The following is a 27,342-nucleotide window of genomic DNA, read 5'->3' as shown; positions in this document are numbered from 1 at the left end:
ATTATATAAAAAACGGTTACAAACGCTTTTGTTTTGACCAACTCGTCCGATCCAAGGCAACGTGTTCCTTTAATGATACATTGTACATCATGAAATTGGTCTTGACAATAGACTAAAATATCTTGTACTCATTGTATAGACCTACCGTGTGCATTCACAAAGTACTGCTGACACCAACCATTTTTCTGAAGTGAACTGTGCAGTGAATACATGTAGTACATTGTGGTCCCATACTGTACAATGTACAATGTACATGTACATTGTATGTTACAGTATTTCCCACAAGCGTGGAACTACAGTTTCCAAAATTGAGCAACTAAAGAAAATATAAAAATAGTGCCTACATACTGTACATGTAATAGCCTTGCTCTCTCCCTTGCAGATGAAATGGCAGGTCAGACAGTGTATCCCTTCAACTTGTTTTAAAACTGTAAACTATTGTTTGTATTCATTTGTTTTATTGGTTCTTTTTGAAACTCAGTGAATTTAAAAATGATGTGTGTGCATCAACTCTTTTATTTTACTATTTTTGTTAAATTAGGTAGTATTATTCAATTGAAAAGCAAGCTGCTGTACTTGTCTGGTCCTTTGTCTATTTTAGCCTGCAACTTTAATTACTGGTCTGGGGCCTGCAGTCCAATGTTAATTTTGAGCCCGGCTCAAATGAAATTATCAATTTCCTGCCAAGGTACGTGTACACGTACATGTATTGACTTCTCTTCCAAGAATAGTACATTTGTAATTATTTTGCTTTTAAAAAAGATTTCACCTGAAGCTACACACACACACATAGTACAGTGTGCATTTGTAGCTTCCTTCCTTGTTCATGTGGAAGCATAAAAATGTTCCGTACAACATTACATGTACCTGATGTACAGAGCATTTTTTAACTTTAAAAGTTATGAATCTAACTTACTGATGTTTTACGTAGCTGATCAGCTGATTTTCTTGTATTCGGTTTCTCGGGATCCTTTGAAAATATACAATCAGCAAAGTACAGAGTCTTTATACGTCAGGCGTTTTTTCCGCTGTTTTTGTGGGGGGGGGGAGTGAGGGCAAGTTGATTGCCAATGACCTGCCTGATTGCCTGGGGCTAAATTCTTAGCGCTGCTTTTAACTTTTTAAAAGCAAAGTTTTGTGCTTAGAAATACATATTTTATTGCAGAAAAATATTTCCTTTAAACTACATGTTAGCGGGGAAGCTGCATATTATTCACAGATTTTATAACAAGAAAATCAGGCAGTCAGGTACGTGTTCACCATACATTGTGACTTCATTCATTTTCACAAAAGCACCAGAAGGTTTTAGTAGCCTTTTCATGCACAATTTATGGTCAGCAGTGAAAGGAGACTTCTGCAGTAAAAAATGAGTTCAGTGGAAGCACTTTAAATATGACATTAGTTGTTTGTGACTCAACGAAACAGTTTTTGTTAAGTATTTTTAAGAACATAGTCTACATTTTTTGGTTTTACCCGTAGATACAGTGTATGCCTCATATGGAACAATTACTTGTGAATTTTTCTTTTGTAGCATAACTTTTTAAACACAAATTTCTTCTTATTTTATTTTCCCTATTACCTTTTCTACATTGTAGATTCCTGCAACGGTCACCAGAATTCTTCTGAACCATTTCAAATGGGACAAAGAGAAGCTAATGGAGAGGTTCTACAGTGAGGACCAGGACAAGCTGTTCAGCGAGGCGCATGTCGTCAGTCCATACAAGAAAACACCAGGAAGGCACTCAAACAGGGTAAGGAAGAGGTTGTTCTACAACCCCCTCGACCCCCACGACCCACGACCCCTCGACGTCCGCCCCGTGTTCGAAGAATGTCCCAATTCCGAATTCATAAAATGTCGCCTTACGGCTGAGTAAGAATTAAGTCCCCGATTTAGAATTTACAGTGTGTGATCCGTGACGCAACTTCCTTCCACGACTAGGCTTGACTTCAAGTCTGAGACTGCGGTTATATTTATCTGCATCAGCCACACAGAATTGGGAGTATTTACTCTCCGCTTCCGCACGACAATTGTGCACACCGATTCTGCTATTGGGGACCCCAAACACGTCAGTGTGGCCATTTGGTCAGTCGGGTCTACAACCTTGAGCTCCGCTTAGAGCAACTAGTAGTACCATAGTACACAGGACGGGAGCGATCGGCCGGAAATGGGTCCGCCTGATCATCACGTAATGAGTCCGCCTGATCATCACGTAATGAGTTGGCCGTAATCGTATTCGGGCGGTACACGCAGGTTTCCAGTTGGCAGTTGGGATAATAATCTCGGATCGGCCAAGAGATACACGTGGAAATGCTGCATTTTTTTTATCTGTACATCACAATTGCCACAGGCCCGATCTCAGCAGCCAATCACGCGAAGTTTGCTTCGTGCATACTACGTGTCTCGTACGTTGTGTTGTTGTGATGTGCGAGGCATGGTAGTCGACGTCAGCATACAAAATTGTGTGGGTGATTGGCTGAGGTTGTGAACTGTGGCAATTTCGGTGTACAGAAAAAAAGATCGCACAAAAGTCGATTGTCGAGGGGGTTGGGGGTCGAGGGGGTTTTAGAACAACCCGTAAGGAAGGGATGTCCACTGTGACTCTGACCCAAGACTGAGTCCTTTTGTGTTCTCTCATGTCCCATCTTTGGGCAATTCCACATTGATTGGCACAAAAGTGTGGCATGGAAGGGAACGTCATTCATGACATTGGGTTAACAAAATGAAGTACATCTACAGTGTACATATTGCATTTGTCTGCAGACATTGACATGCCTGGAACGTCTTCGAAAGTGCGACTTTGGCTATTTTCATTTTGCAGAGGGCACTTCTGCTGGAAAACCCTAAAGTCTACATGTACATACACATGTGGGTGCATGGGACATTTTTGAAGGGGCACCAAGGCCAATACCAATGGATTTTGGTTGAAAGAAGATCTGTGTACGAATAAACGTCTGAGTAGGCCTGTAGTTATTTTAGGAAACATGGTGAGATTTGTATAAATCTTCAAAATTTGAGGACAGATAAAATTAATTTGCTGATTGTATTCTACATGATACCCTCGGACTTGGCAAAGTTTTCAACCTCAAAAATATCTTCAATGTAACATCATTCTGAGAAAATGGGTCTTGACAACTTTTTGTTTGGATGTTTTAGTTCGTTCCTGACTTCCGATAATATTCAATCAAAACAGCCATGAACCTGACCTTTTGACTAGCTCAAAAAAATTCCTCCTTAGAGATCCAGTTGTGGTTGAAATCCAATTGAGTCAAGTTTCAAATTTCACCCTGAAAAATTTATTTTTAAACCAAAACATGGATCGGAACATGTGTGCAGTGTACATACATTATTTGAAAGTTGACTTTGAGCCTAATACATGTAGTAAATCATTTTCCATTCTTATGAATAGGAGTGAAGTAAATACAAATAAGACAATTTGATCTTCTCTGTCAAGTATTTGTATAGAATGGTAGAAAGAAACAGATTTTTCCATCCACGTATGGTTCAATCATATTTCCTCAACGGTTCAATGTAAAAGCAGTTTATTTGTGAAATTGTGAAGATAGTTTTCTGGTCTTATAACACCTGAACTCCAACAGATTTCCTGGTTCAGTAAAACAAGCTCTTCAAAGAGGACCCAATTCTATAGAGCTGCTAAGCACGAAAGTTTGCTAAGCATGAAATTTCTTCCTTGATAAAAACAGGATTACCAACCAAATTTCCATTTGTTGCATATTGCGTGTTACTGGTATTCAGCTGTTGTTTGCTTACCCGGAAAATCATGTGTAAATTTGGTGTAAATTTGGTTGGTTATCCTGTTTTTATCAAGGAAGAAATCTCATGCTGAGCAAATTGTTGTGCTTAGCAGCTCTATGAAATTGGGCCGAGATGTGCAGGCCCTGTCATGCCTGTGGTCTTGTTTGTTTCCCCCAAAGTTCATGAAGCTCAAGCCCTGTATCATCATACACAGTACACTAAGATTGATCCTCATACATTGGTTTTGCACATTGTTTACTTCTAGGTGGCAACAAGGTCATCCGGACCCGTCTTAGAACCCTGTGAGATCTGCTGCAGGAACGTAATTAGCACTGTAAGTTTTTACGATTACAAGGTATTGTAGCTCGAGCATTCTTACACAACGCGGAACGCACATGTTCCAAACCATTTTAACTTTCAAACTGACCTGGATAATTGAATGGACACTTTAAATGTAGCTTATGAACGTTAGAAATGTTAGACTCGGTTCTGGATCTGAAAATGGACACGGTTCTGTGTCGGACCTGGGGCCGATTTGACAAAGCAATAACATTCATTGGAATTGCCATGGAAATTTGTATTGTGACATCACACTTAACTTGATTTGCAGTTAAAATCCATCTTAGCTCTTTGTGAAATCGGCCCCAGGTTTCACTATAATTTCAATAAAAAACACTGCCGGTTTTTCTCCAGTTCTCAGCAAATGCACACAATAAGCAGACCTACATGTAATGTATTTAACTTAACAGAGTACAGAATTCTTGTTTTTAACAATCATTAGCATGATTAGCTGTGGTTATGCGAGGGAACCCGGAACCCAATTTTTGACTACAATGTTTTAACTTGAGCTGTTCTTTTTACAGACTATGACGGGGTTAGAATGCGGTCATAGATTCTGTATGGACTGCTGGACGGAGTATCTCACAACAAAGATCATGGAAGAAGGAATGGGACAGGTAAGGAGGTTCCTAGGACAGGTTTCTGCTACATGTACATGTAGCCCGAGTGAGCCATTTAGAGTATTTTTACTTAAAGGAACACGTTGCCTTGGTTCGGACGAGTTGGTCTATAAAAAGCGTTTGTAAAAAAAAATAATTAAAATGCATATGGTTGGAAAGATGTTTTAAAAGTAGAATACAATAATCCACACAAGTTTGCCTCGAAATTGAACGGTTTTCCTTTTACTGTGCGAACTAACACGGTCGGCCATTTATGGGAGTCAAAAACTTGACTCCCATAAATGGCCGACCGTAATAGTCGACAAGGTAAAAGGAAAACCGTTCAATTTCGAGGCATGTTTGTGTGGATTATTGTATTCTACTTTTACATCTTTCTACCTAATATGCATTTTATAAAAGATGGTTACGAACGCTTTTCAAAGACCAACTCGACCGATCCAAGTCAACATGTTCCTTTAAAGACACTGGACACTATTTTGGTAATTGTCAAAGACCAGTGTTCTCACTTGGCACTTGGTGTACATGTATCTCAACGTGCAATAAGATAACAAACCTGTGAAAATTTGAGCTCAATTGGTCGTCGAAGTTGCGAAATAATAATGAAAGAAAAAGCACCCTTGTCACACGAAGTTGTGTGCATTTAGATGATTGATTTCGAGACCTCAAATTTTAAATCTGAAGTCTCAAAATCAAACTCGTGGAAAGTTACAAAACATTATTTTTGATCCAATTTCACTATTTTTAAAGTACTTTTTCAGTCGAAAATAGCACTTGAGCCGCTGAATATTTTTAGTTACAAATTATATTTTATTAAAATTCATACAATTAGCTACAAAATTATGCCTCATTTGTTACATTTGTGCCATGTTAAAATGTTGGTATGGAGGTTTACATTTCCATGGAACTGCCCTCAACCTGTGTAACGGTATCGTTTTGTTTTCTGTTCAATACTGATAATAATTCCTACTGTCTCGTGGATTTTTTTCACAGAAATTTGAGTCCTTCTTGTGATGACACAGCAGTGCGTTGTGTCCAAAGAAATAATGCTAAACTCAACTGAAAATGAATTAAACATGTCTGAATGACTAGGCCTACATGATTATGTATTTTAATAAATACAGTACATACATGTACTGCATACTGATAGCGATTCCAACCACATAATTGTTGCTTGTATTTGCATGCACACTGCAGTAATTTGACCTTGAACATGTCAGAGGAATTTGTAATTGAGGATGGTAATAGCATCCTTGACGATATTTGAGCCTGGGGTTCTGTGATGGACTGACGGTGAAACCTTTTTATAATGTTCCTGTACATCATGAGTGTACATGTACATACATTGTACTACTGTACATGTACATGTATGTAACCTATAATGTAACCATTTTTGTGTTTGACTTTCAGACGATATCATGTGCAGCTCATAGTTGCGACATTCTTGTTGACGATTACACTGTTATGTAAGTTTGTTTTCTCTGTGTGTTAAAGACACTGGATACTATTGGTAATTGTCAAAGACCAGTCTTCTCACTTGGTGTATCTCAACATGGATAAAGTAACAAACCTGTGAAAAGTTTATCTCCATTGGTCGTCGAAGTTCCAAGATAGTAATGAAAGAAAAACCACCCTTGTCGCACAAAATTGTGTGTTCAGATGCTTGATTTCGAGACCTCAAAATCTAATTCTGGGGTCTCGAAATCAAATTTGTGGAAAATTACTTCTTTCTCGAAAACTATGTTACTTCAGAGGGAGCCGTTTCTCACAATGTTTTATAATATCAACAGCTCTATATTGCTCTATAAAGGTTTTATAAATGCAGCTCTATATTGCTCTATAAAGGTTTTATAAATGCTAGTAATTCTTTTGAGCATTTACCAACAGTGTCCACTGCCTTTAAAGGGAAATACGGACCCTGTACATTAGTTTGGGTAAAAAAGTTGTAACCAGTTCGGGAAAACTTGTTCACATGATACATGTACAATGTACCTAAAACACTGTACGCTACATTACAGTTGAAACAATGGATGAATAATAAAATTAAGTATAAAACTTCTATGAATAATATATACCGGTAATACCTGTATATGTACATGTAAATTGTAAAAATAACCAGAAAATTGCAGAGGAGATTTGTCATTTCAAACAGTTTTGTAAGTATCTGTCATGTCTGTGGACAGAAATGATGAAATCCAGTGACTATCCAGTGACTATCCAAGTCTCACACATTTTTAAACATTTGTTGAAGTTGTTTGGTCCAGCGAACGTTGATACATGTTAGAAAAAAATGCATTCATCTATAAAAAAAAAAGTTCTAGGATGCACTATTTGATCTCTTGTATTCCGATTCCAGGAAACTAGTAAAAGATGCGAAGGTGAAGCTAAAATACCAGCATCTAATCACCAATAGCTTTGTGGAGTGCAATCGACTGATGCGATGGTGTTCCGCGCCAGACTGTCCCAATGCGTTCAAGGCTAGTCATCAAGAAGTACGGCCGGTCACTTGCAAATGTGGCCATGTGTGTTGGTGAGTATAGACCCCTTGCTCAACGTACGCACAAAAGAGGGTTGACACCCAAAGTTACGCGCAGTGTTCGGAGGCGCATTCTGTATTGTGTCACTTGCAGTTTTCAAGAAGCATTTAAAAACTTTCCTGTTCGATGATTGATCGCCTTGACTGTTTTTCCATTGTCAGTGCCACTATTTATTTGCTTATTGTTTAGTTTCTTCTAAAGCGCTTTGGTACCTCGTGTAAGAGCGCTATATAAATGTCTCTTATTATTGTTATTTGTTGTTATGTGTATTGATAAAAACTCGTTTCTCTATACCTGCAGTTTTGTGTGTGGAGAGAATTGGCACGACCCTGTGAAATGCAAGGTTAGTTTACGTATGCGTGTGAAATATCTTATTTAATACTTTCTTTACCATAGGTGACTTTAATTGACTGCACTCTAGATACATACTGTACATGTACCCGCCTCTTCCTAAGGGTTCGAGTGTAGTCAACTCATGTTGCCTATGGTAAGGATTCATCACCGAGGTGACTTTAGTCGACTGCACTCATACACCATTGTACACCCTCTTCTTTACCATTGATGGATTCAGTTGACCAAGTATACTCTCAAAAAGGCACTCAAGCCTGAGGAATGTCATTTGTAATAAAGCTGTAGTTTTGTCCATGGTTACCCTCAATACCCAATCATCAGTGGAAAGAAAAAGATCAGATATATTCAGTGATGGTAAAGTAAACAAGGCTGCTATTATGTAATCTCTTTGAATTGTGGTTGAAAGATCCAAAATGGCAAACAATTACAGAGAGCCATTATGTTTGCGATAAGATTCTTGATTTAAATACAGAAAATATGTTTTTTATGCTGTTTCCTCAACAACTAGACACTGTTTTCAGCTGAAATTGTAACAGGCGACTTATCTTTATTTATAACTTGGCCTATAAACATGATAAACATGATAAATCAGCATAGCATTGACAAGAACCAACCTACTTACTTTATGACCCTTTGTTGAATTATTCTTTGTTTCTTTTGCTTACTTTTTTGTAGTGGTTAAGGAAATGGATCAAAAAGTGCGATGACGACAGTGAAACGTCAAACTGGATATCAGCCAACACAAAGGAGTGTCCGAAGTGTCATGTGACCATTGAGAAGGACGGCGGCTGCAACCACATGGTTTGTCGCAACCAAAACTGTAAGGTAAGATATCTATAAAAAAAATAGTTAATGACCTGACGTTTTGACCCTAGCAGGGTCTTTCTCAAAGATGTGTGAGAAGCCTTGTACATTCTACACTTTAGTCCTGCGGAAAGACAAGGCGTGCCCGGGGGGCCCATTTCACAAAGAGCTAAGATTGATCTTAAAGCCATCGGACACTTTCGGTAAACAGTATTGTCTGTGGTCCACACTTTGTGTATCACAACTTAACAAACCTGTGAAAATTTAGGCTCAATCGGTCATCGGAGTCGGGAGAAAATAACGGGAAAACCCACCCTTGTTTCTGCACGTTTTGCCGTGTCATGACATGTGTTTAAGATAAATCCGTAATTCAAATGTTTTCTCAAAAAGTAAAGCATTTCATGGAATAATATTTCAAGAGAAGTCTTTCACCAATACCTTCTGTAAACCCTGTAAGTTATTTGTAAATCTTTGAACTTTAAAAAAAAATTCTGTTTGGAAAGTGTCCAATGGCTTTAACTGCTTATCAATCGTAGTTGCTAAGTAAAGTGTGATGTCGCAATACAAATTACTATAGTAATACTGACAATTTTTCCTGCAATGAGTTTTATTGCTTTGTGAAATCGGCGTTGGCCTCAAGAAAGTTCAAATCTCCAATGATCACCTTGGGAGTCGCCTTGTGACCATAGGCCTATCACTCGAAGCAATCAATATTAATTTAACTGTTGGATGCATAGAGTACCTGGCTAACAGTCCCAGCTGTATGAACAGCCGTCGATTACACCAAACTCTTCCTAACTTAGGATTAATCTTAGGACTTATGACGAGTTAAGTTCCCTAACCATAGACGTTAGGGCGCATTGAACCCATCCTAAGTTAGGACGAGTTACTCGTCCTAACTCGAGATAGTATTAATCCTAGCGTTTCGTGAAATCGGCTGCAGGCCACACAGCAGGGCAAAGTTTCATGGCTCTGCTTACTGCCGAAGTCTGTGCTTTCGATCACCATTCTCCTCTTAATGAGCAAGCACCAAATTTTTGCGCTAGCTGTGTAAGTGAAGGGATTCCCTAGTAACAAAATTTCCCTGCTTACCTGTGATATACGCTTAACGTAAGTGCGTAATTTCCTGCTTCTGTAAGCGCCGATTCTTTGCTCCGGTGAGCAGAGCCATGAAATTGGACCCCACACATATGCACTGTAAAATGAGTCCTTATTTACAGTATCTGGAAAATGGAACTATGGTCTCGCATCAGTGGTTGCCTCCTCTCACATTACGTATAATGCAATCCATACCCGTTTCTAGAGTAATGCAACCTCTTATGCAACCTTTATTACTTCACACTTTTCGAGTGCCAATTGTTTTTTCTTTTCTTAATTTTATTAACAGGCTGACTTCTGTTGGGTTTGTCTCGGGCCTTGGGAGCCACACGGGTCATCATGGTAAAGAAACATTTTCCATTTTTCTTTCTTCTTTCTTTGAAACTGAGCTTAATCAGGATGTTTAGTAGATTTATGGAAATTTCCATCAAGGTTAAAGAATATCAATTTTGGTTTTGACCCATACACTGATGTGTGTTGCCTCTAGCTATCGGGCAATCTCTGTAGTCTAGTTTGAGTAATATGTCTTTGGCAGAGCTTGGGGGAAGTTTTAAGTATACATTGGTGTATATGTGTAAGACCAAAATTAATATTCATTAGGATAGTTTGTGTATTAAACTTTTGTAGTCAACTTGAATATAATTTGTTTCTATTCAAGATATTAAACATTATGAAACTGATATTGAGATAAAAGACACAATAATACCGGACTTGTGGGGTCATGAATCACTGGCCTAGGCTAAAATCACTGGCCTCCGATCTGGTGTCCATTGAAAAATTGGGGTCATGAACCTTATACCGAGTGTAAATCTCATTGCTTGTACAAAATCTCCCTGATTGTTAGATGCAAATGGCTGCAGCTATGTCAATGTAACATCATTTAGAAGGTTTTGAGGTTTGTGTTGTTAAACGTATTAAGATAATAGCGAGGTTTATGTAGCTAAACAATGCACGAACAAAAACATGACGTGAATGTCAACAAATTGTGCTGTTGCTGGGTGACATCACCACTAAGTGCATATTGCATGATCAAGTATGACGTTTGCGAGCACGTACGTACCTTACGTGAAAAAGGGTTACCTCACGTGTGCTAAAAACGTGAGATTTCAGCGACACAGTTTTCTGACGTTCAAGTTCCACCGAACGTGCAGCTACATGTAAACCTCCATAATGTCTTTTCATCTCTTCCCACTTCCCCCCCCCCAGGTATAACTGTAACAGGTATGATGAAGACGACGCTAAGAAAGCCAGAGATGCCCAAGCAGTGAGTACTAAATATCACTTTCTCTGTATACTTAAACCTGATTCAGTTCAGTGAGCACACACTCCCTACCCACCCCCAGCGGGTTTCAATGTAGGTTAAAGGCCCGGACACCGGCCCCGATAATGAGAACGAGAACGATAAAAATGCACGCCCTCTATTGGTTGAATTGCACCACTCACAATACGCCCATGCCTATTCAACCAATCGAGGGCGTGCATTTTTATTTTTCTTGTTTTCATCCTCGTTATTGGGGCCTGTGTGACTGGGCCTTTAGTCCAGGCTACAGCCTACATCTTTACAATATACTTTGCTAAGCCCAGCTTATCTATCATGTTCCTATTCCCACCTTTGCTCACCATTGAGCCAAGCCCAACTACCAGTTAATTTCCAAGGCAGTACTTAAGTAGCATCTAGCAACAGGGTTCAGCATTCTGCTGAAGACGATCAGAGCATACTGATCGGAACGTTGAGTTGTCAAAAAAACACTTCTTCTCGGAACCAACATTACTCAAAAGAGATTTTCACATGTTGCTACTGCAAACCTTACCTGATATATCCTTGAACCTGTGAGTCTTTAAATTCAGGCAAACTGTCTGCGAGAACTTTCTTGTTCTAAAGAATTTTCTCGTACATTGATCAGTTTTGATTGTATGGATTCGTCTACCTTTTCTGTTCTGTTTGTTTTTCCAGCGGTCGAGGCAAGCGTTAGAGAGGTACCTGTTTTATTGTAACCGATACATGAACCATATGCAAAGTTTACGCTTCGAAAACAAGGTGAGAAGTCACGATGATTTAAGGCCTTGTCACACAGCAATTTTTACAGGCAACTTGGAGGCAACCAACTCCACTGCATGGACAAGAAACACTGATGCATTCTTCTTGCGTAACTCTCTATCCACAAGAAAATAATGAAAACATTGAAATGTGAATGAATTTTCTTAATGGAGATTGCCTGAAATTGGTTGCTTGTAAAGTGCCTTGTGTGACATGGTCTTTAGAGACAGTACCGTCTTGCTGCTCAGTTAATAGAATGTTAAGATATTTGGGGAAATCAAACAAGAAAAACAGAGTTCCTAAAACATAGGGAGACACTCAACATTGGGCGAGAGAGCTCAATTGGTAGAGTGCATGCTCGCTTGCCCGAAGGTGACAGGTCAAAGCCCTGCTTCGGTAAATTTGTCTTTGTTCAACCCCAAATTAAAAACAGAAAACATGTATTGCCCCTGTCACAAAACTATATTGCCTGTGATTGATAATGGCCGGCCTTTTCACCATAGTATGATTGCTTTACCCCCTGAGAGCTGCTCTGGCAAATGGGCATACACCAGGGAATAGCCACCCCTGCTCTGGAGTAGGGGTAAGCGGTAAAACCCTGGGGGTATTCTTGTGTGCTACCAGAACCCTGTGGACGCAGTGTGAAAGATCGTGGATACCTGTTGGGTAAAAAGAGTCCCAGTGCCTCCAGGGTTAAGAGATACTACAGTGTGAAAAGGGCTGTTGTAAACACACATTTTGACGCATTTATAAGAGAAAGATGATGATTTCGTTACTTCTTTTTTGTCTTGTAGCTGTACATACAGATCATGAAGAAGATGGAAGACATGCAGCAGCACAACATGTCTTGGATTGAGGTGCAGTTCCTTAAGAAAGCCGTAGACGTCTTATGCCAGTGCAGGAGCACTCTCATGTACACATATGTATTCGCCTTTTATCTCAAGAAGAACAACCAATCGCTTATATTTGAGGTAAGATCCCTTATATTATCATGTCCCTCGCAAGCAGGACATCCTACAGCAAATCTAATTTTTTGTTGTTATACACATGTATGTTAAATTTGCATCGGGGATAAAGAATATTCCTTTTGGTTTTACTTATATACATCTATGTGTGTTAGCACTGTATGCGTAAACATGTACATGTAGTTTGGCCGAATGCTTAACTCTGTGGCGTTTCGTGGCCGACTGGTTAAGAGCACCAGCCTCGTGATCTGGTAATTCTGATCAGCAGAGTTTGGGTTCAGGTTCAGGTCTTGACACTTGTGTCCTTATAAAAGCAAGATACTTAACTATTATTGCTGGGGTGGATTTCACAAAGGGAGTCCTAACTTCTAGGCAATGCTAAGAGATAGGACTGGTCCTAAGTTAGGATGAGTTACTGGTCCTAACTTAGGACTGGTCCTATCTCTTAGCATTGCCATTGCACTAGTCCTAAGTTAGGACTACCTTTGTGAAATCCACCTCAGGGTTCTTTGGATGGACATGATGGGACATACATTTACCAGTTTACATGTAAAGCTGTAGGTCCTGTGTGTTATGAAATGCAAGTACAAACAAACAGCGCAAAAGGGGTTGCCCCTGTGTTTCTGGTCTGATCAGCAGCATATTGTGCCACAGCAACCTAAGGAAACAATACATATGGCTGTAAAAGGAATAGGTCTCATCCTTAAAAATCGTGGCTCCACATACCTTGCAGGACAGTGTTTTTATCTTGTCCAAGAAACTTGACACAAAAACGGGGGCGACAAAACAGAGGATGGAGAGATGACCTAAGTACATACATGTACAGGGGCATTGCTTTGCAGCAGACAGCGCAGGTAGAGTGAGATGGAGATTTGGTGAAGAGGCTTTTCTCCTGCAGTGGAGTGAAACAGGCTAGACGATGAGGGGTGTGATAAAGCAGTAAAGTAAGAAACATTATATTATTATCATTTTTTGTGTGAATTTTTGACCTGCAGGAGAATCAGAAAGACTTAGAAAATGCAACTGAAACTTTGTCCGAGTACCTGGAAAGAGACATCAGTAGCGACTCCTTGGCCGATATCAAGCAAAAAGTCCAAGATAAAACAAGGTATGTTGAAGGTTGTCTGCTTTAAACAAATTGAAACTCATTTTAAGGGATTTTTCTTTTTTGAGTTTGTGAAGGCTGTAAGAGGACCTAAATTGGTTCTATCTCCTTACCAGCCAAATCGCACACTCCGCTCCAGCTCAGATATGTACAAGGATTTTCACTTACATGACTAAACCTAAAACCAGATACACTTCATCACCCAAAGGTTGTTATGCAGCAGCACCAAACCTTTGGAACACTCTTCCTTATCAAATTTGTCATGCTAATTCACTTTCCGATTTCAAAATATCACTCAAAACGCACCTTTTCCATACTCATTTCGCTTCTTAGGCTATTTATTTATTTCTCATTGCTTTGTACATACACATGTACTGTTAATTTTTGATTGCTCGCTATTTTGTTGTAAAGTGTTGTGGTACCTTTTTTGTGTAAGAACTCTATATAAATGCTTACTGATATACTGATTGCTTTAAAAACTTTCTTGATTGTTTGTATCGTTAGTATTGTGGATTGGAACCCAGCACCTTGTGATTACAAGCTCTGTGATCATTACCTTGTTCTTTAACTTTATGAACATGTGGGAGTTCTCATCTGCATTCAGAATTTACCATATTGTTGTAATCATACATGGGTCTTAATGCATTTTTGTTTGATCTTGCTTTCTAACAACTGTGTGTAATAGATATGAAAATGTTTTTGTCCACAATATTTGAACCATAATGTTTTAAAGACAGTGGACACTTGGTAATGGTCAAAGACCAGTCTTCTCACTTGGTGTATATCAACATAATTATGCATAAAATAACAAACCTGTAAAAATTTGAGCTGGATTGGTCGTTGGAGTTGCGAGATAACTATGAAAGAAAAAACACCCTTGTCACACGAAGTTGTGTGCTTTTAAGATGCTTGGTTTTGAGACCTCAAATTCTAAACTTGAGGTCTCAAAATCAAATTCATGGAAAATTACTTCTTTCTCGAAAACTATGTCACTTCAGAGGGAGCCGTTTCTCACAATGTTTTATACTATCAACCTCTCCCCATTACTCGTCGTGACCAAGTGAGGTTTTATGCTGATAATTATTTTGAGTAATTACCAATAGTGTCCACTGCCTTTAAAGGGGACTGTTCAAAGGGGTCATGATCAAAGCAGGCCTGTGACTGTATGGAATTATGAACTCTCACCCGACAACACCCGCAAACCGGTAATCTGCTAAGATAATCCACTGCATGCAGCTCTAATTCACCACTTTGTTGTGCGCCCTCATTTGACAGGAAAGTGCCAATCAACTCTGCTATCGAAACAGGTTTCACAATTCAACTCACTGTGTTGGCAATTAATTGACACTAGGGGGCGAATGTTAAGAAGCTTATCAGAGCTAGCTGTGTAGCCGTACCGGTATATTGACTCAATAGAACCCACCTTGAACCAAATCTAGAGTGCCTACATTAACTGGGTGAGAGTTCATGATTCCATGTAAAGCAATAGCCTGGTTTGATCATGTAAAGCAATAGCCTGGTTTGATCATGTAAAGCAATAGCCTGGTTTGATCATGTAAAGCAATAGCCTGGTTTGATCATGTAAAGCAATAGCCTGGTTTGATCATGTAAAGCAAAAGCCTGGTTTGATCATGTAAAGCAATAGCCTGGTTTGATCATGTAAAGCAATAGCCTGGTTTGATCATGTAAAGCAATAGCCTGGTTTGATCATGTAAAGCAATAGCCTGGTTTGATCATGACAACACAGACCCTTGAAGGAAAGTAAGGATGTTCACCCCCCCCCCCCTCTTAGTTTATGAATACCATTATTTTTTATGTTGCATGGGGGCATGGTTGGCTTGTGCGTAAAAGCGCCCGCCTCTCATCACCAAGGTGACCCTGGTTCGATACCTGACCAGGGCCATATTTGAGTTGAGTTGTGCGTTGGTTCTTTGCTGTGCCACAAGGGTTTTCTATACCATCCGTTTTTCCTCCCTCAGGAAAAATCAAACACTTTTGACCTCTGGCTGTGCTCCTTGGTCATAAGGTTATGATGTGGCATGCCTGCTTCTCGAACGCGTAGCCGCACCCTTTGCAATTTAGCTCTTAGCTAGCAGTAAGGATGATTAGCCTCCCAAATGATTATAATTATTATGTATTTGAATGAGATTAATAAATATATGTAAACTTTGAATGAAGTCATCACATCATTAACATAGAAAGGTTTGCGGTATCATCATCACACCTTAAAAAAAAACATTTTGTGAATTTGTTTTGTTAAAAGCATAAGTAACTTCTTTATTTCTAAAATGAAGATAACAGTAATGTTGAATGGATAAACTAATCTGATAAATGTCTTCATTTCAATGTAAAAATCATCTTGTATATATGTAAGGTGCTATAAAGAGAACTATTTTTTGTTTCCCCTACATGTAAGTTTAATTTCCTTTTTTTTTTCTCTTTTTTTTTTCATTCCTCCTTTCCAGGTATTGTGAAAGCAGGCGAAAGGTTTTATTAGAGCACGTCCACGAAGGTTACGAGAAAGATCTATGGGAATACCACGAGTAGATTCCTAACCTACGCAACTCTTCCTTCTTGTCTATAAATATTTCTCACCACCCCCCCCCCCCCCCTACCCGTTCCCTCCTGCTGCTGCATTGATATTGTGGGGTCGTAGGAGATATCGAGCGTGACTTCCAGGGACGTTTGAACTGTACAGTAGATTGTGAACTCCTTGGCATTGAGGTTGATAATGTTTGTATACCAGTGTTCAAGTAAGGCTGACTTTGACCTGTTTTAAATCTGCACACCTGTTTATACTCCCTGCAGCCGCCCTCATCCCCTTTCCAACGCTACCACACCTCAAATAAATTAAAACAGTCTTTGGACGGTCAGCTTTTGAAAAATTTAATTTGAGCAAATATCAAATCTGGGCTTGGTTTTCACAAAGCACCAACATTCATCAGTGTTGCCATAGTGATTTGTGTTGTGACATCACAATTGAGATTGATACACTGTTAAAATCCATCTTAACTCATTCTGAAATCAGCTCGTGAACTTCAAAGGAAGTTTTGTGGCTTAGTCAGTGATAGACGTTGAGGTGCTACCGGTAGTCCTCATGTAAATGTAGTTTACCTCACCACGCCTTGGCATGAGGTGTGGGTATGCTTCGCTTTCCCAATGAGGTTTTCAGAGGTAGTGATGTGGCTCGTTCCTCAGGTGTAGCTGACGTGATATATGAGGGTTCAGCTGCACATTACGCAAGCAAACATGAACATGATCGTCAACAAATTGTGTTTCTAGGTGACGACACCACATTGGGCTTATTTTAATCTCACATATGTAACATCTGAACGTACTACCTGACGTGAAAAATGGTACCTTCACCTAAAAAGGTTAGTGTGGTTTAAAGCCATTGGACACTTTTCGAACAATTGAAAAATAAAAGTTCACAGATTTACAAATATTTTACAGGGTTTACAGAAGGTAATGGTGAAAGACTTCTCTTGAAATATTATTCCATGAAATGCTTTACTTTTTGAGAAAACATTAAAACAATATCAATTCCCGACATCGAGAGCTATAGATTTATTTAAAACACATGTCATGACACGGCGAAACGTGTGGAACAAGGGTACATTTTCCGTTATTTTCTCCCGACTCCGATGACCTATTGAGCCTAAACTTTCACAGGTTTGTTATTTTATATATAAGTTGTGATACGCGAAGTGTGGGCCTTGGATAATACTGTTTACCGAAAGTGTCCAATGGCTTTTAAAGAACACATTTTTGTGAAGTTCACATTCGCAAATTTTCTCGCGAAGCTTGCAGCTACAGCTAAATTTCACTATTGCTTCCCTGTGTTAATGTAGTTAGATGTTGTCTCTCGTCAGGTCCTTATAGACCTTGCTTCCCTTCACTTGAGGGACAGATTTGATGAGACCTCTTCCCCTCACAAGGTCATTTGGTATTATGGCTCCCTCATGAGATCTTAGTTTGACCTCTGTGCCACATAGTGTGACCTCTGTGCCACATAGTGTGACCTCTGTGCCACATAGTGTGACCTCTGTGCCACATAGTGTGACCTCTGTGCCACATAGTGTGACCTCTGTGCCACATAGTGTGACCTCTGTGCCACATAGTGTGACCTCTGTGCCTCATATGCAACAATGATCTTAACGCCACATGAGGTCATATGTAGTATAACCTTCCCTTCATGAGGTATGGATTTAGCAACAGATGTGTCTGCTTTTTGACGAGGTATTTACCCTCATCAACACATGGTGCTGTTTATTTGACATTGAAGTTCTTGGTATGGTTGTGTTGAATTCATCCTCACTACCCAATCTGCCTACCCCCATCTAAAGCCACACACGTCCTAAGGTTTTCTCACTCACAAAAAAAGTTCTGATTAAAGTTAAAGGTTCGGCCCTGAACAAAAGCCCCTCAACCACCCAGATAAATACCTTTTCATGCCTTATTTGAACACTGTTTTAAGCAATGGATAAGCATAATGAATTGTTTGAAGCAATGTTGTCTGTCTTAAAAAAAAAAAATACAAATGTTTTCTAATCTTATTTTAACCTTTACTTGTATCTAAATACTCAATTACATATCTCTTTACTGTGATCTTACTTTTGTTTTTGACTGGCTCGCTTTATTTATATTCCTGACCGGTTCACATGCACAAGTTTTTGTTATTTATTAATCAGTACTGTGACCGGTTCGCTTTTTTAGTGACTAGCTTGATTGATCTTAAGCTGTGTTTCCTCCCAAGCTAATTCTATAATGATTACTTATCGTGATCACTTGGGCCTAATTTCATAATGCCTGTTAGCATCTAAACTGACTCAGCACATACAAATCTTGCTACAGAGAAACTGAATACCAGCCAAAATGCCATAAGGTTTACTTTGTTGAAAACTGGTGCCCACTCATTTTTTACTTAGCAAAGAAATTTGCTTAACAGTATTTTCTGCTCAACGGCTTTTGGAAAGAGGGTCCTACGCATTTAGGCTGTGTCAAAACCGGTGGCTATAGCTGTGACTAAGACTGGATTGTCGCGTGAACATGCATTGAAGTATAGGATGTCCTTAGCAACAGTTGTAGCCATAGCTTAAAGACACTGGACACTATTGGTAATTGTCAAAGACCAGTGTTCTCACTTGGTCAATCTCAACATATGCATAAAATAACTAACCTGTGAAAATTTGAGCTGAATTGGTCGTCGAAGTTGCGAGATAAAAAGTAACCCTTGTCACGAAGTTTTGTGTGTTTAGATGGTTGATTTCGAGACCTCAAGTTCTAAATCTGAGGTCTCCAAATCAAATTCATGGAAAATTACTTCTTTCTCAAAAACTATGTCACTTCAGAGGGAGCCGTTTCTCACAATGTTTTGTACCATCAACCTCTCCCCATTACTCTTCACCAAGTAAGGTTTTATCCTAATAATTATTTTGAGTAATTACCAATAGTGTCCACTGCCTTTAAATGCCACAACAGATACGTCCTTATTACCAATAATAAGGCTGTTTGAAGCCCTGTAATCGAAAGTAAAGCTTTTCCAAAATGGCTTAAGCTAGAGTAGAAGAGGAAGCCATAATTTCAAAGATGGTCAAATTTATTCCAATGGAATGTGATTGATTATGGCTGTGGCTGCTGGCTTTAGTGGCTAGGTTGTTGGAGATATTCATGTGGAGCTCTAGCACTGTCTGCATTCTGAGTCATTGGTCCCAACTGGCTAAGCCTGGACTTTTAAAGTAAACTTTTGACTATCGATATGTTTTGCCCTGCACCAAATGCATGATAAACGCTGTAAACTTCATGCTTTTCGAGTCCTCCCATTCAAAGAAGGACGAATCCACCTGTACTTTTGGTAGGATTCGAACCCACAACATTCAGCTTTCCAGAGTTGGCTGTTTCAAGTACGAACGTTCATACGCCAATAGATGTTTTGGGTTTTTGACTTTTGACCCTACCAGCAGTTGGTACCCACAGGTTTAACCCCCTATAAGTATATTTTGTTTGTATCAAGTTGTTGTGGCACGAAGGAACATGGACAACACTAATAAGCAGTTTGGAAAGTGAATCTTACTGTGCTCAGAGCAGGCACTTGCGTTCATAAAGTGTGATGAGTGTTACTTGTTGGATGTTGTGTTTCTTGGGCCAAAATAAACTATAATTCGAGAATGGCGTATGTAGGTTACTCATATTCAGATTGAAGTCTTAAAACAGGGATAATTTATGGTGAAGCAAAAGCAGGAACCTATATAGACAGTTGGCGTAGCTTCTGGAGTTTTTAATCGCCTAAACCAGCAATTAGTGTAAATGAAACTAGTGCAATTGGATGCAAGTCTAACTAACCATTAGATGATTTGAGTGTGGGGTGCTTACTAAGCTTGGGCTAGCATGGGGGGTGGGGGCAGGGGGTCTACACACAATGTTTCATGTTCCCTTGAAAAGAAACATTCTCAGTTTCCATGTACTTTTTTTGTGATAATGTTTTGTTTGTTTGTTTTTTTTTTTTTCCCGCATTTTTTTTCATTTTATGAGGACTCTTTGTCTGTATATTTTTTTCTTGAGAAAACTTCTTCTTTGACCACAAGTAAGCGATTTCTTCTTTTTGAATAGTTTGTTCCAAGGCTCCCCTGAAATTTTGTTTGGCCAATGTCATTTGTCAATACTGTCTCTTCACATAATTTATGAAGCCAAGTGTACTCTTATACATGACCATGTTGTAGTGCAGCTGATATTATGCTCCCCCCCCCCCCCCCCCCCGTTTAATCTCTGCTCTTTATAGGGGTCACATTCACAAACAGTTTTTGCCAGGTCATCTCCTAAAACAGAGCCCTAACGACAGTTGAAACGTAAACAAATTGTCAAGCTATAAACTTGAAAACTATCTAACAAACTTACATAAAGGAATCCACCGACAAACGGTAGCAGAGCTAGCTGAGCTTTGTAATTAAATTATACAATTAATAGTAGGTTGTGTGCTTGATTTTGGCATCGTAAACGCTTCAATACTTGTTCAGCGCGTGAAAACCAAAGCACCCTTTTAAGAATAATTCTCCATAGGTTGGACACTCTTTGGAAACAGTGTACTGGCTGTGTGAGATATAACAACTGTGTGGACCTAATAATTGTTTGATTTTAATTGAGAGAAGTGGGATTGATAATGTGCTTTGAGGCCCGGTCTTACTGCTGCGATAGCGAGAACTATAACGATAACGACGCAAAGAGAACGCATTTCATTGGTTGAAAGAGTGTGTGCGTATTGTGCGTGGAGCAATTCAACCAATAAAATGCGTTTTCTTTGCGTCGTTATCGTTTTCGTTACTGCTGTTTTTACCTTTGCGTTTGTTTTGTTTTTAATTGTTAAGCTTCCACGCCAACCTTTTCTAATTTCACAGTGTCAAATGGTTGTCACACCAGACAAAGATGACGTAGTTTTAGTGTTTCTCCGCTTCTTACAATCTTGAAACACTATTTTCTCTGTTTGGGAGATAATGTACAGCGGCAACGGTATATAGGCTGTCTATGCGAGACGTGAAATTCTTATAGGAACGTTACAGAGTTGGCAAGAAAAGAAATCGTGAAGATCACAGATTTACAAAAAGCTTACACGGTATAATGATGATCACGTGAAGATCACAGATTTACCTCAAACTTACACGGTCTAATGATGATGATAGTAGAAAACATTTCTTGAAATATTTCTCTCTGAAATTTCATATTATACTTATGATTTGAAATAAATAATATAATTTCGCGTTTGGAGTTTATCGCTCACAGTGAGCGTTTTATGCATTTTGTTTTGGCATCGATGCAATGCAAAATGTTGAATCTTTTTTTTCACTGTTCACTCGCGACCGGAATGACCGATCGATCTCGACCTTCTACAGGTTTGCCAGTTTATTTGTATATGGTGGATTACATAGTGCTTACAATGCCAGCAACATGTTTTGGCTACCAATTCTGTAATGTTCCTATTTTCTATAAATATGGGATAAAATGCTACCCTTTAATGGACAACCAGAACTCAAATACCCGTCCATTGTTTGAAGCAGTTTTGTGAGGGGTGGGGGAGGGGGGATTGCAAAGTACACGTGTTATAGAGAAGCCCTTTTAACGTGTTGATTGAGTGTAGCGTTCAGATGATTCCAGAGGGAGTGAGCTCACTGGTAGAATCGGCTAAACTGCCGTGACCAATGGACGTTACCTTGATTTATCAATTAAATAACAAATGTACATCAATTAACTTGATTGCTCCGTGCGCTTGAATCGAATAGGAATTATTATATCTTTACTACTGTGCAGTCCTAATTTTTTAATTTAACATGTTGTTTCATTAAAGTTATTCATTATTAAACAAACTGGAAATTAATTTGCATTTTTATGCGAGACTTTTTTTGAACAAAAGTTTCTTACTGAACTAATTTTTAATTTTATTAAAGTTAAACCTGCCTGATGATAAACCTGGTTTTTTTGTCTCGTTATTTGGTTTAACATACTTTGACAGTTAGTTAAATACATGTATTTTGACTGACGTCACTGACCGCCATCTTTGATGGTGACAGACAATGGAAAAGTTCATGTGTGTACGCGCTGCACGCGTCTCTCAGCCAAAGTTAGCCTTTTATTTCAGCCCAAACCGACGTCAATCTTTCACAAGCCTTTATGACTCCCATCCAAACCCATTCTTTATCAACCAATTCCCCTTTAATCTCAACACCCTTTCCCGCCAAAATGTGCTACCAATAATAGTCCAGCATTCTCTTGAAAGCGAGCAGAGTTTACTGTTTGAAACGTAGAGACCAGGCTGGCTGTTTTCAGCGCCAACATTCCCTCAAAAGAAATAATAGAAGAAAACTCCTTTGTCGGACAAGTTATGTGCTTTCTGATGCTTGATTTCGAGACCTCATCTGTGGTCTCGGTCTCCAACTCAATGTTTTTAGTGAGAGATTACTTGTTTTTCTTTCTAGAAAAAAAAACCTACGGTACTTCAGAGAGAGCTTCTCCCCAAGTTGTTTTTACTATCAACAGCTCTCCATTGCTCAAGTATGTTTTTATGCTAACAACTATTTTGAGTAATTACCAATACCAATCCAAGGTCGATGAGACGGGCTTATACCACACAGTAATGGTCCTTACAATGGTACATATATCCGGCCGGATACCGTGGTAGGGTAAGCATTGACCAATGTTTTAAAGGCGCTGGACTCGTTGGTAATTGTTAAAGACCAGTCTTCTCATTTGGTGTATCTCAACATAATATGCACAAAAATAACAAACCTGTGAAAATTTGAACTAGTCGTCGAAGTTGGGAGATAATAATGGAAGAAAAACACACCGTTGTCACACGAAGTTGCGCGCTTTCAGATGCTTGATTTCAAGACCCCATAAGTGGTTCCAGATCAAACTCGTGGAAAATGACTTCTCTCTCGAAAACTACGTTACTTCATGGGGAGCCGTTTATCCTAATGTTTTTTACTATCAAAAGCTCTCCATTGATCGTTAACAAGTAATTAGTTTTTATGACAACAGTATTTTGAGTAATTACAAATAGTGTCCACTGCCTTTAAGTGGACGCACTGTCATAACACACCCGTTATTACATCCGTTTAATACCCTTTACTGATAAAGGTCGTGAGAACGTTTGAAGTGTCTGTCTTTATTAGACTTGATATTCATGGACATGTATTAATTTGAAGTATAGTTTTCCTCAGAAGATTTTACAAGTAGTTTTCTTCTAAAAATGACGTCATATCTCAATGTCCGCCATCTTTAGTAAAAAGTTGTAGTCATTGTTGTCTTTACCCTTTTCTTCACTTTTATTTTTTTAAATTGAATAATTTATTCTCTAGGAATATATTTAATAGATGTTAAAAATGTATTTACGACTAATACAAAGTCTGAGACCGGAATCACTAATAAATCATTAACTGACACATGTTTTTTATTGGGTGAGATTTGCAGCTGCACCGGACCATGAAAAAATGCAACTCTTGATAACTAATAAGGCAATGGGATTACCGATTGTTCAATATTTACAAATCTAAACGAATGTATAATACCTGGAAAGTACAACAGTACAAAAATATAATGTCTCTTTACAATTGAATTACAATGGCCTTTACCAAAAGCTGCTTTAAGAAGCTGCGTCACAAAGAACACTTTAGATCACAGACTCTTTAAAATTTTAATGGCGTGGTCTTTGAAAATTATTACCAAAAGTGTCCAGCCGTCGATTTCACAAAACTCTTCCTAACTTAGGATTAATCTTATGACTTTATAGGATGAGTCCCAACCCTGCACTGTAGCCTGCAGACATTAAGATTAATCCTAAGGTAGGACGATTTACTCATCCTAACTCGAGATAAGACGAGTCCTAACTGTTTGTGAAGTCGACGGCAGTGTCTTGAAGCAAACTTAGAAATTTCTTAGGCCGTAGCTTGGTAGCTTCATGAATATTGCGCCTGCCGGTGGTTTCTAAAAGCCGATGAGCAACACAACAATGTATAACTCAACATTTTATCTTTATCACGCTGCCTACATCTTGTACCGTTCCCCGTATTGAACAACACTAATGAATGCTAATAATCATTTTGCAATTAGGAACCAGACTATTTTTTGTTTTTCCAGCCTCGGTTTGGTAATATTGATATCAATGATAGGAATTCAAAATGGCCGCACTGTGATAGGGTCTATTATGAAAGCGCATAATTGCACTGTCAAATCTTCTGGATCGTATTGAAACTCAATACAACTTTGCTCGGCACACACTATTGTAATCTTTCTGGTAAGCACAAAGATTCCACTACTGATTTACAGCTTTATGAATTTGGTGCTAAAGAAATCCCGGGTCAGGATTGACCCGGATTCATTTTCCCGTTGTATGGGCTTTTGAGCGTTAGCTGAGTCAGTGTGACTCAGAATGTGTTTGAACATTAATACTGTTGAAAGTTAGCACAAACGCAACACTATGACCCTGCTCGAAACCACGGGATTCGGTTCAGGCTCTTGGCCGGCGGTTATTTTGTTACAATAATTGCGCATGCCGCCCATGGTTTCAGACGAGAGGATCGTTCCGGAGCCTAAAGCCGAATCCAAATTCATGTAATTTATGTCTGTTGTGCAAACAATGGCTTGTGGTAATGAACCATGCAAATCTCTGACGTTTTCGACCAGTGTGGCCCGTTCAAGTGCGCTATTTTGTTTCCTGTATAGACGTTAAAGCAATGTGATGTGAACCCTATTAATTGACACCAAGTGTGAAGACTGGTCTTTGACAATCACCAAAGGTGGCAAGTGCCTTTAACAATTATTGAGGAATTAAAAAAAATGTATATTTCTCTCCCTACAGCTGTTGTACCATCTATAACAAATTACGATGATGGAAAACTTTCAAAGTGGCAGAAGTGACATACATTAGTATATCGACCACGATTTTGCCTTTGAAGTTTGACATTTTACATGCACAATTATTTACACTCATGTTGCATTGGTTCATGGGTTTAGCATTTCTGTTCTCGAATGTTTTACTTAAGTTTGGCATAAAGAGTTCCATCCTTCTTGATTGACGGTAACCGGCCTTCATTTTGAAGTTCCAACTCGGCGTACGTGAGGCCTTCGGCGTTGAACAACCTGGGGTCTGGGTCCGCTCTGACCACGTTCTGGTTCATGTAGGTCGGTTCTCTGGTCAAGCCAAGTGCTGGATTGTCGCTCCCTAAGTTTACTTCCACTTGGTCTGCTTCAGGACTTTCGTCATCAGGTACGACATCATAGAGCGGCGAAGCGGGTCGTTGGGCCCTTGCTCCGGCGTGACTCTGGTACTTCCTTTTATTGACCTTTGCGTAGCTGACGGAAGGCTTGTTTTGGTTCTTCGGCATGTCGGCTTGAAGTACGGGATTAACGGCTGCTACCGGACGGGGATTGACCCTGAAGCTCGACCGGAACTCCGGTTGGTTCCGCAGCACTGGGTTGTCGACAATCCGACCTCCTGCGAGTACAGTGTCGTAGGTTCTATTAACGAGATGCATGGAGGTATCTCGCCGTATGGAGCTTGATTTGGTACGGTATCGCATCACGAACACAATCAGGGCTAAGATGACGACGAGACCGACGAAACTAGCCGCGATTCCGATCCCGATGACTGCCGTCTGGGGCAGCGCAGCTACCGGCGAGGCTTCGGTCGGCATGGCAGGGTGACGAGTCGTCGGACCCGCTGTCTTATATTGAGTTATATATCCACTGTCAATAATAATCCTTGTTCTGTTAGTTGGACTCTGAGTATCTAGAATTGACGGTGTCGTCGTTGGGAGTGATGTTGTTGGTGTTGTAGTTGGCTCTTCGGTCGTTGTCGGTACTGGGGTTGTAGTAGGCAGCTGGACTCGAAGGGTTGCCTCTCCCGTTCCAACCAGTCCACGACTTGTCCCAACGGTGCACGTTACCACTAAGTTGTCATCCTCAGCTTCGATGTTAATAAGGCGAAGACTACGCTGATTGTTGATAACCTGATATCTGTTTCTCAGCCTGGGCAGATTCTCACTAGGGATATTCCATCTGTAAGATGTGATTCGTCGCAGACTGGCTCCTCTACATGTGAAGATTACAGTATCATCAATGTTGACGGTGACAAGGGACGGGGTGACGGTCACCACGGGAGGGATGCGCAGCGGCATGACGGTACAGCTCCGCGGTGCATCCATAGCTTCGGACTCCATCTGGCACGAGAATGTCATCCCGTTGTCTTCCGAAGTCAGCTGTCGTCTCGTCCACACGAAACTCTCCTCAGTAGTCTGTGACATGCCCACCCCGTCGCGGTACCACGAGGCAGTCGGGATTGGCTGTCCTCCATTCCATGAACACAGGAGATCTACCGTGTCTCCAACAACGGGTGTAGAACTGCCAGATCCATCAGTTATACTGAAACTACAAGAGGGCGACGATTGGTCTGGGGGTGAAATCACGGTAAGTAACGCACTGCCGAGGACTTTGTATGTACCTCCATCAACATAGCCACAGTAAAAGTATCCATTGTCCAAAGGTTGGAGGTTCTTAATACTCAGATTGAACTCATTCCAGAAGGTGCTACCCGTGACGGAGTACCTCTGTTTGCGATCATCATCCACCTCTTCGCGTACATCTCGGTTAAAAGTCAGGTAGATCTTACTTGGTTCATGATACCAGACTATGTACTCACTATCCAGGCCGTCGATGTCACATTTCAGTGTCACCGAGTCTCCCATCCGTGCCTTTGTATTCCTTGGTCCGGTTCTTAGACTTAGGGAAGAAACATGTTCGGTACTCACCAGTACTACTACGGCTAGAAACAGTGTTAAAGATGACATCGTTTTTGTTGTTGTTCGACTGAAACAGTGCACTGGTTGTTGACTATTACTGGCTGGTGTGTTGTCCACAGATCCACTGGTATCCACGCTTTTAGGGCTCATGAAAACAGAGATCTCATAGTGGCAAGATGGTGAAATGCAGTTTGCAATCCCTTTCGTTTAAATCTTGCTTCGGTAGTTTAATAGCAGATAGCCTGAACGTGTTTAAACTGTTCACAAAATCACAAATGCCGTTTGCTTTCGATGCTACTTCTTTTATATAACAATTATTTCCGCTTAGAGTTTGACTAGGTCCATGTGAGCTCTATCAGAAGGATATTCGCTTTGTTAGGCTTACTAAATCAATTCAAATGTTTAGTCAATGTTATTTTGTCTTCTTAAAAGTAGTACTTGTTTTGAACTG

The 27,342-nt window shown here is 39.8% G+C and overlaps 2 protein-coding genes across 2 annotated transcripts in view; one reads left to right on the top strand and one right to left on the bottom strand.

Annotated features, from left to right (window-relative positions):
- LOC139941400 (E3 ubiquitin-protein ligase arih1-like) overlaps positions 1–22,064 on the top strand; it is a 27,764-nt gene extending 5,700 nt beyond the window's left edge. Inside the window, exons 2-14 of the mRNA XM_071937873.1 lie at positions 1,596–1,751; positions 4,020–4,088; positions 4,618–4,710; positions 6,121–6,176; positions 7,067–7,240; positions 7,548–7,590; positions 8,274–8,423; positions 9,790–9,842; positions 10,707–10,764; positions 11,455–11,538; positions 12,333–12,509; positions 13,499–13,611; positions 16,074–22,064. Coding sequence (XP_071793974.1) covers positions 1,596–1,751; positions 4,020–4,088; positions 4,618–4,710; positions 6,121–6,176; positions 7,067–7,240; positions 7,548–7,590; positions 8,274–8,423; positions 9,790–9,842; positions 10,707–10,764; positions 11,455–11,538; positions 12,333–12,509; positions 13,499–13,611; positions 16,074–16,155 — 1,308 coding nt within the window. The 3' untranslated portion in view covers positions 16,156–22,064. The remainder of the gene's footprint in view (positions 1–1,595; positions 1,752–4,019; positions 4,089–4,617; positions 4,711–6,120; positions 6,177–7,066; positions 7,241–7,547; positions 7,591–8,273; positions 8,424–9,789; positions 9,843–10,706; positions 10,765–11,454; positions 11,539–12,332; positions 12,510–13,498; positions 13,612–16,073) is intronic.
- Positions 20,350–27,342, bottom strand: LOC139941399 (uncharacterized). Its single transcript, XM_071937872.1, has one exon. It carries the CDS (start codon positions 27,039–27,041, stop codon positions 25,128–25,130), a length of 1,914 nt encoding a protein of 637 aa, XP_071793973.1. The 5' UTR covers positions 27,042–27,342; the 3' UTR covers positions 20,350–25,127.

Source organism: Asterias amurensis, chromosome 9 (assembly GCF_032118995.1).
Source record: "Asterias amurensis chromosome 9, ASM3211899v1".
NCBI lineage: Eukaryota > Metazoa > Echinodermata > Asteroidea > Forcipulatida > Asteriidae > Asterias > Asterias amurensis.
The sequence above is the reverse complement of the archived record's forward strand: the minus strand, read 5'-3'. Positions and strand labels throughout refer to the sequence as shown.

Excerpts from the sequence above, each read along its gene's own strand:
- LOC139941399 (XM_071937872.1), bottom strand. The coding sequence starts at position 27,041 with ATGAGCCCTAAAAGCGTGGATACCAGTGGATCTGTGGACAACACACCA.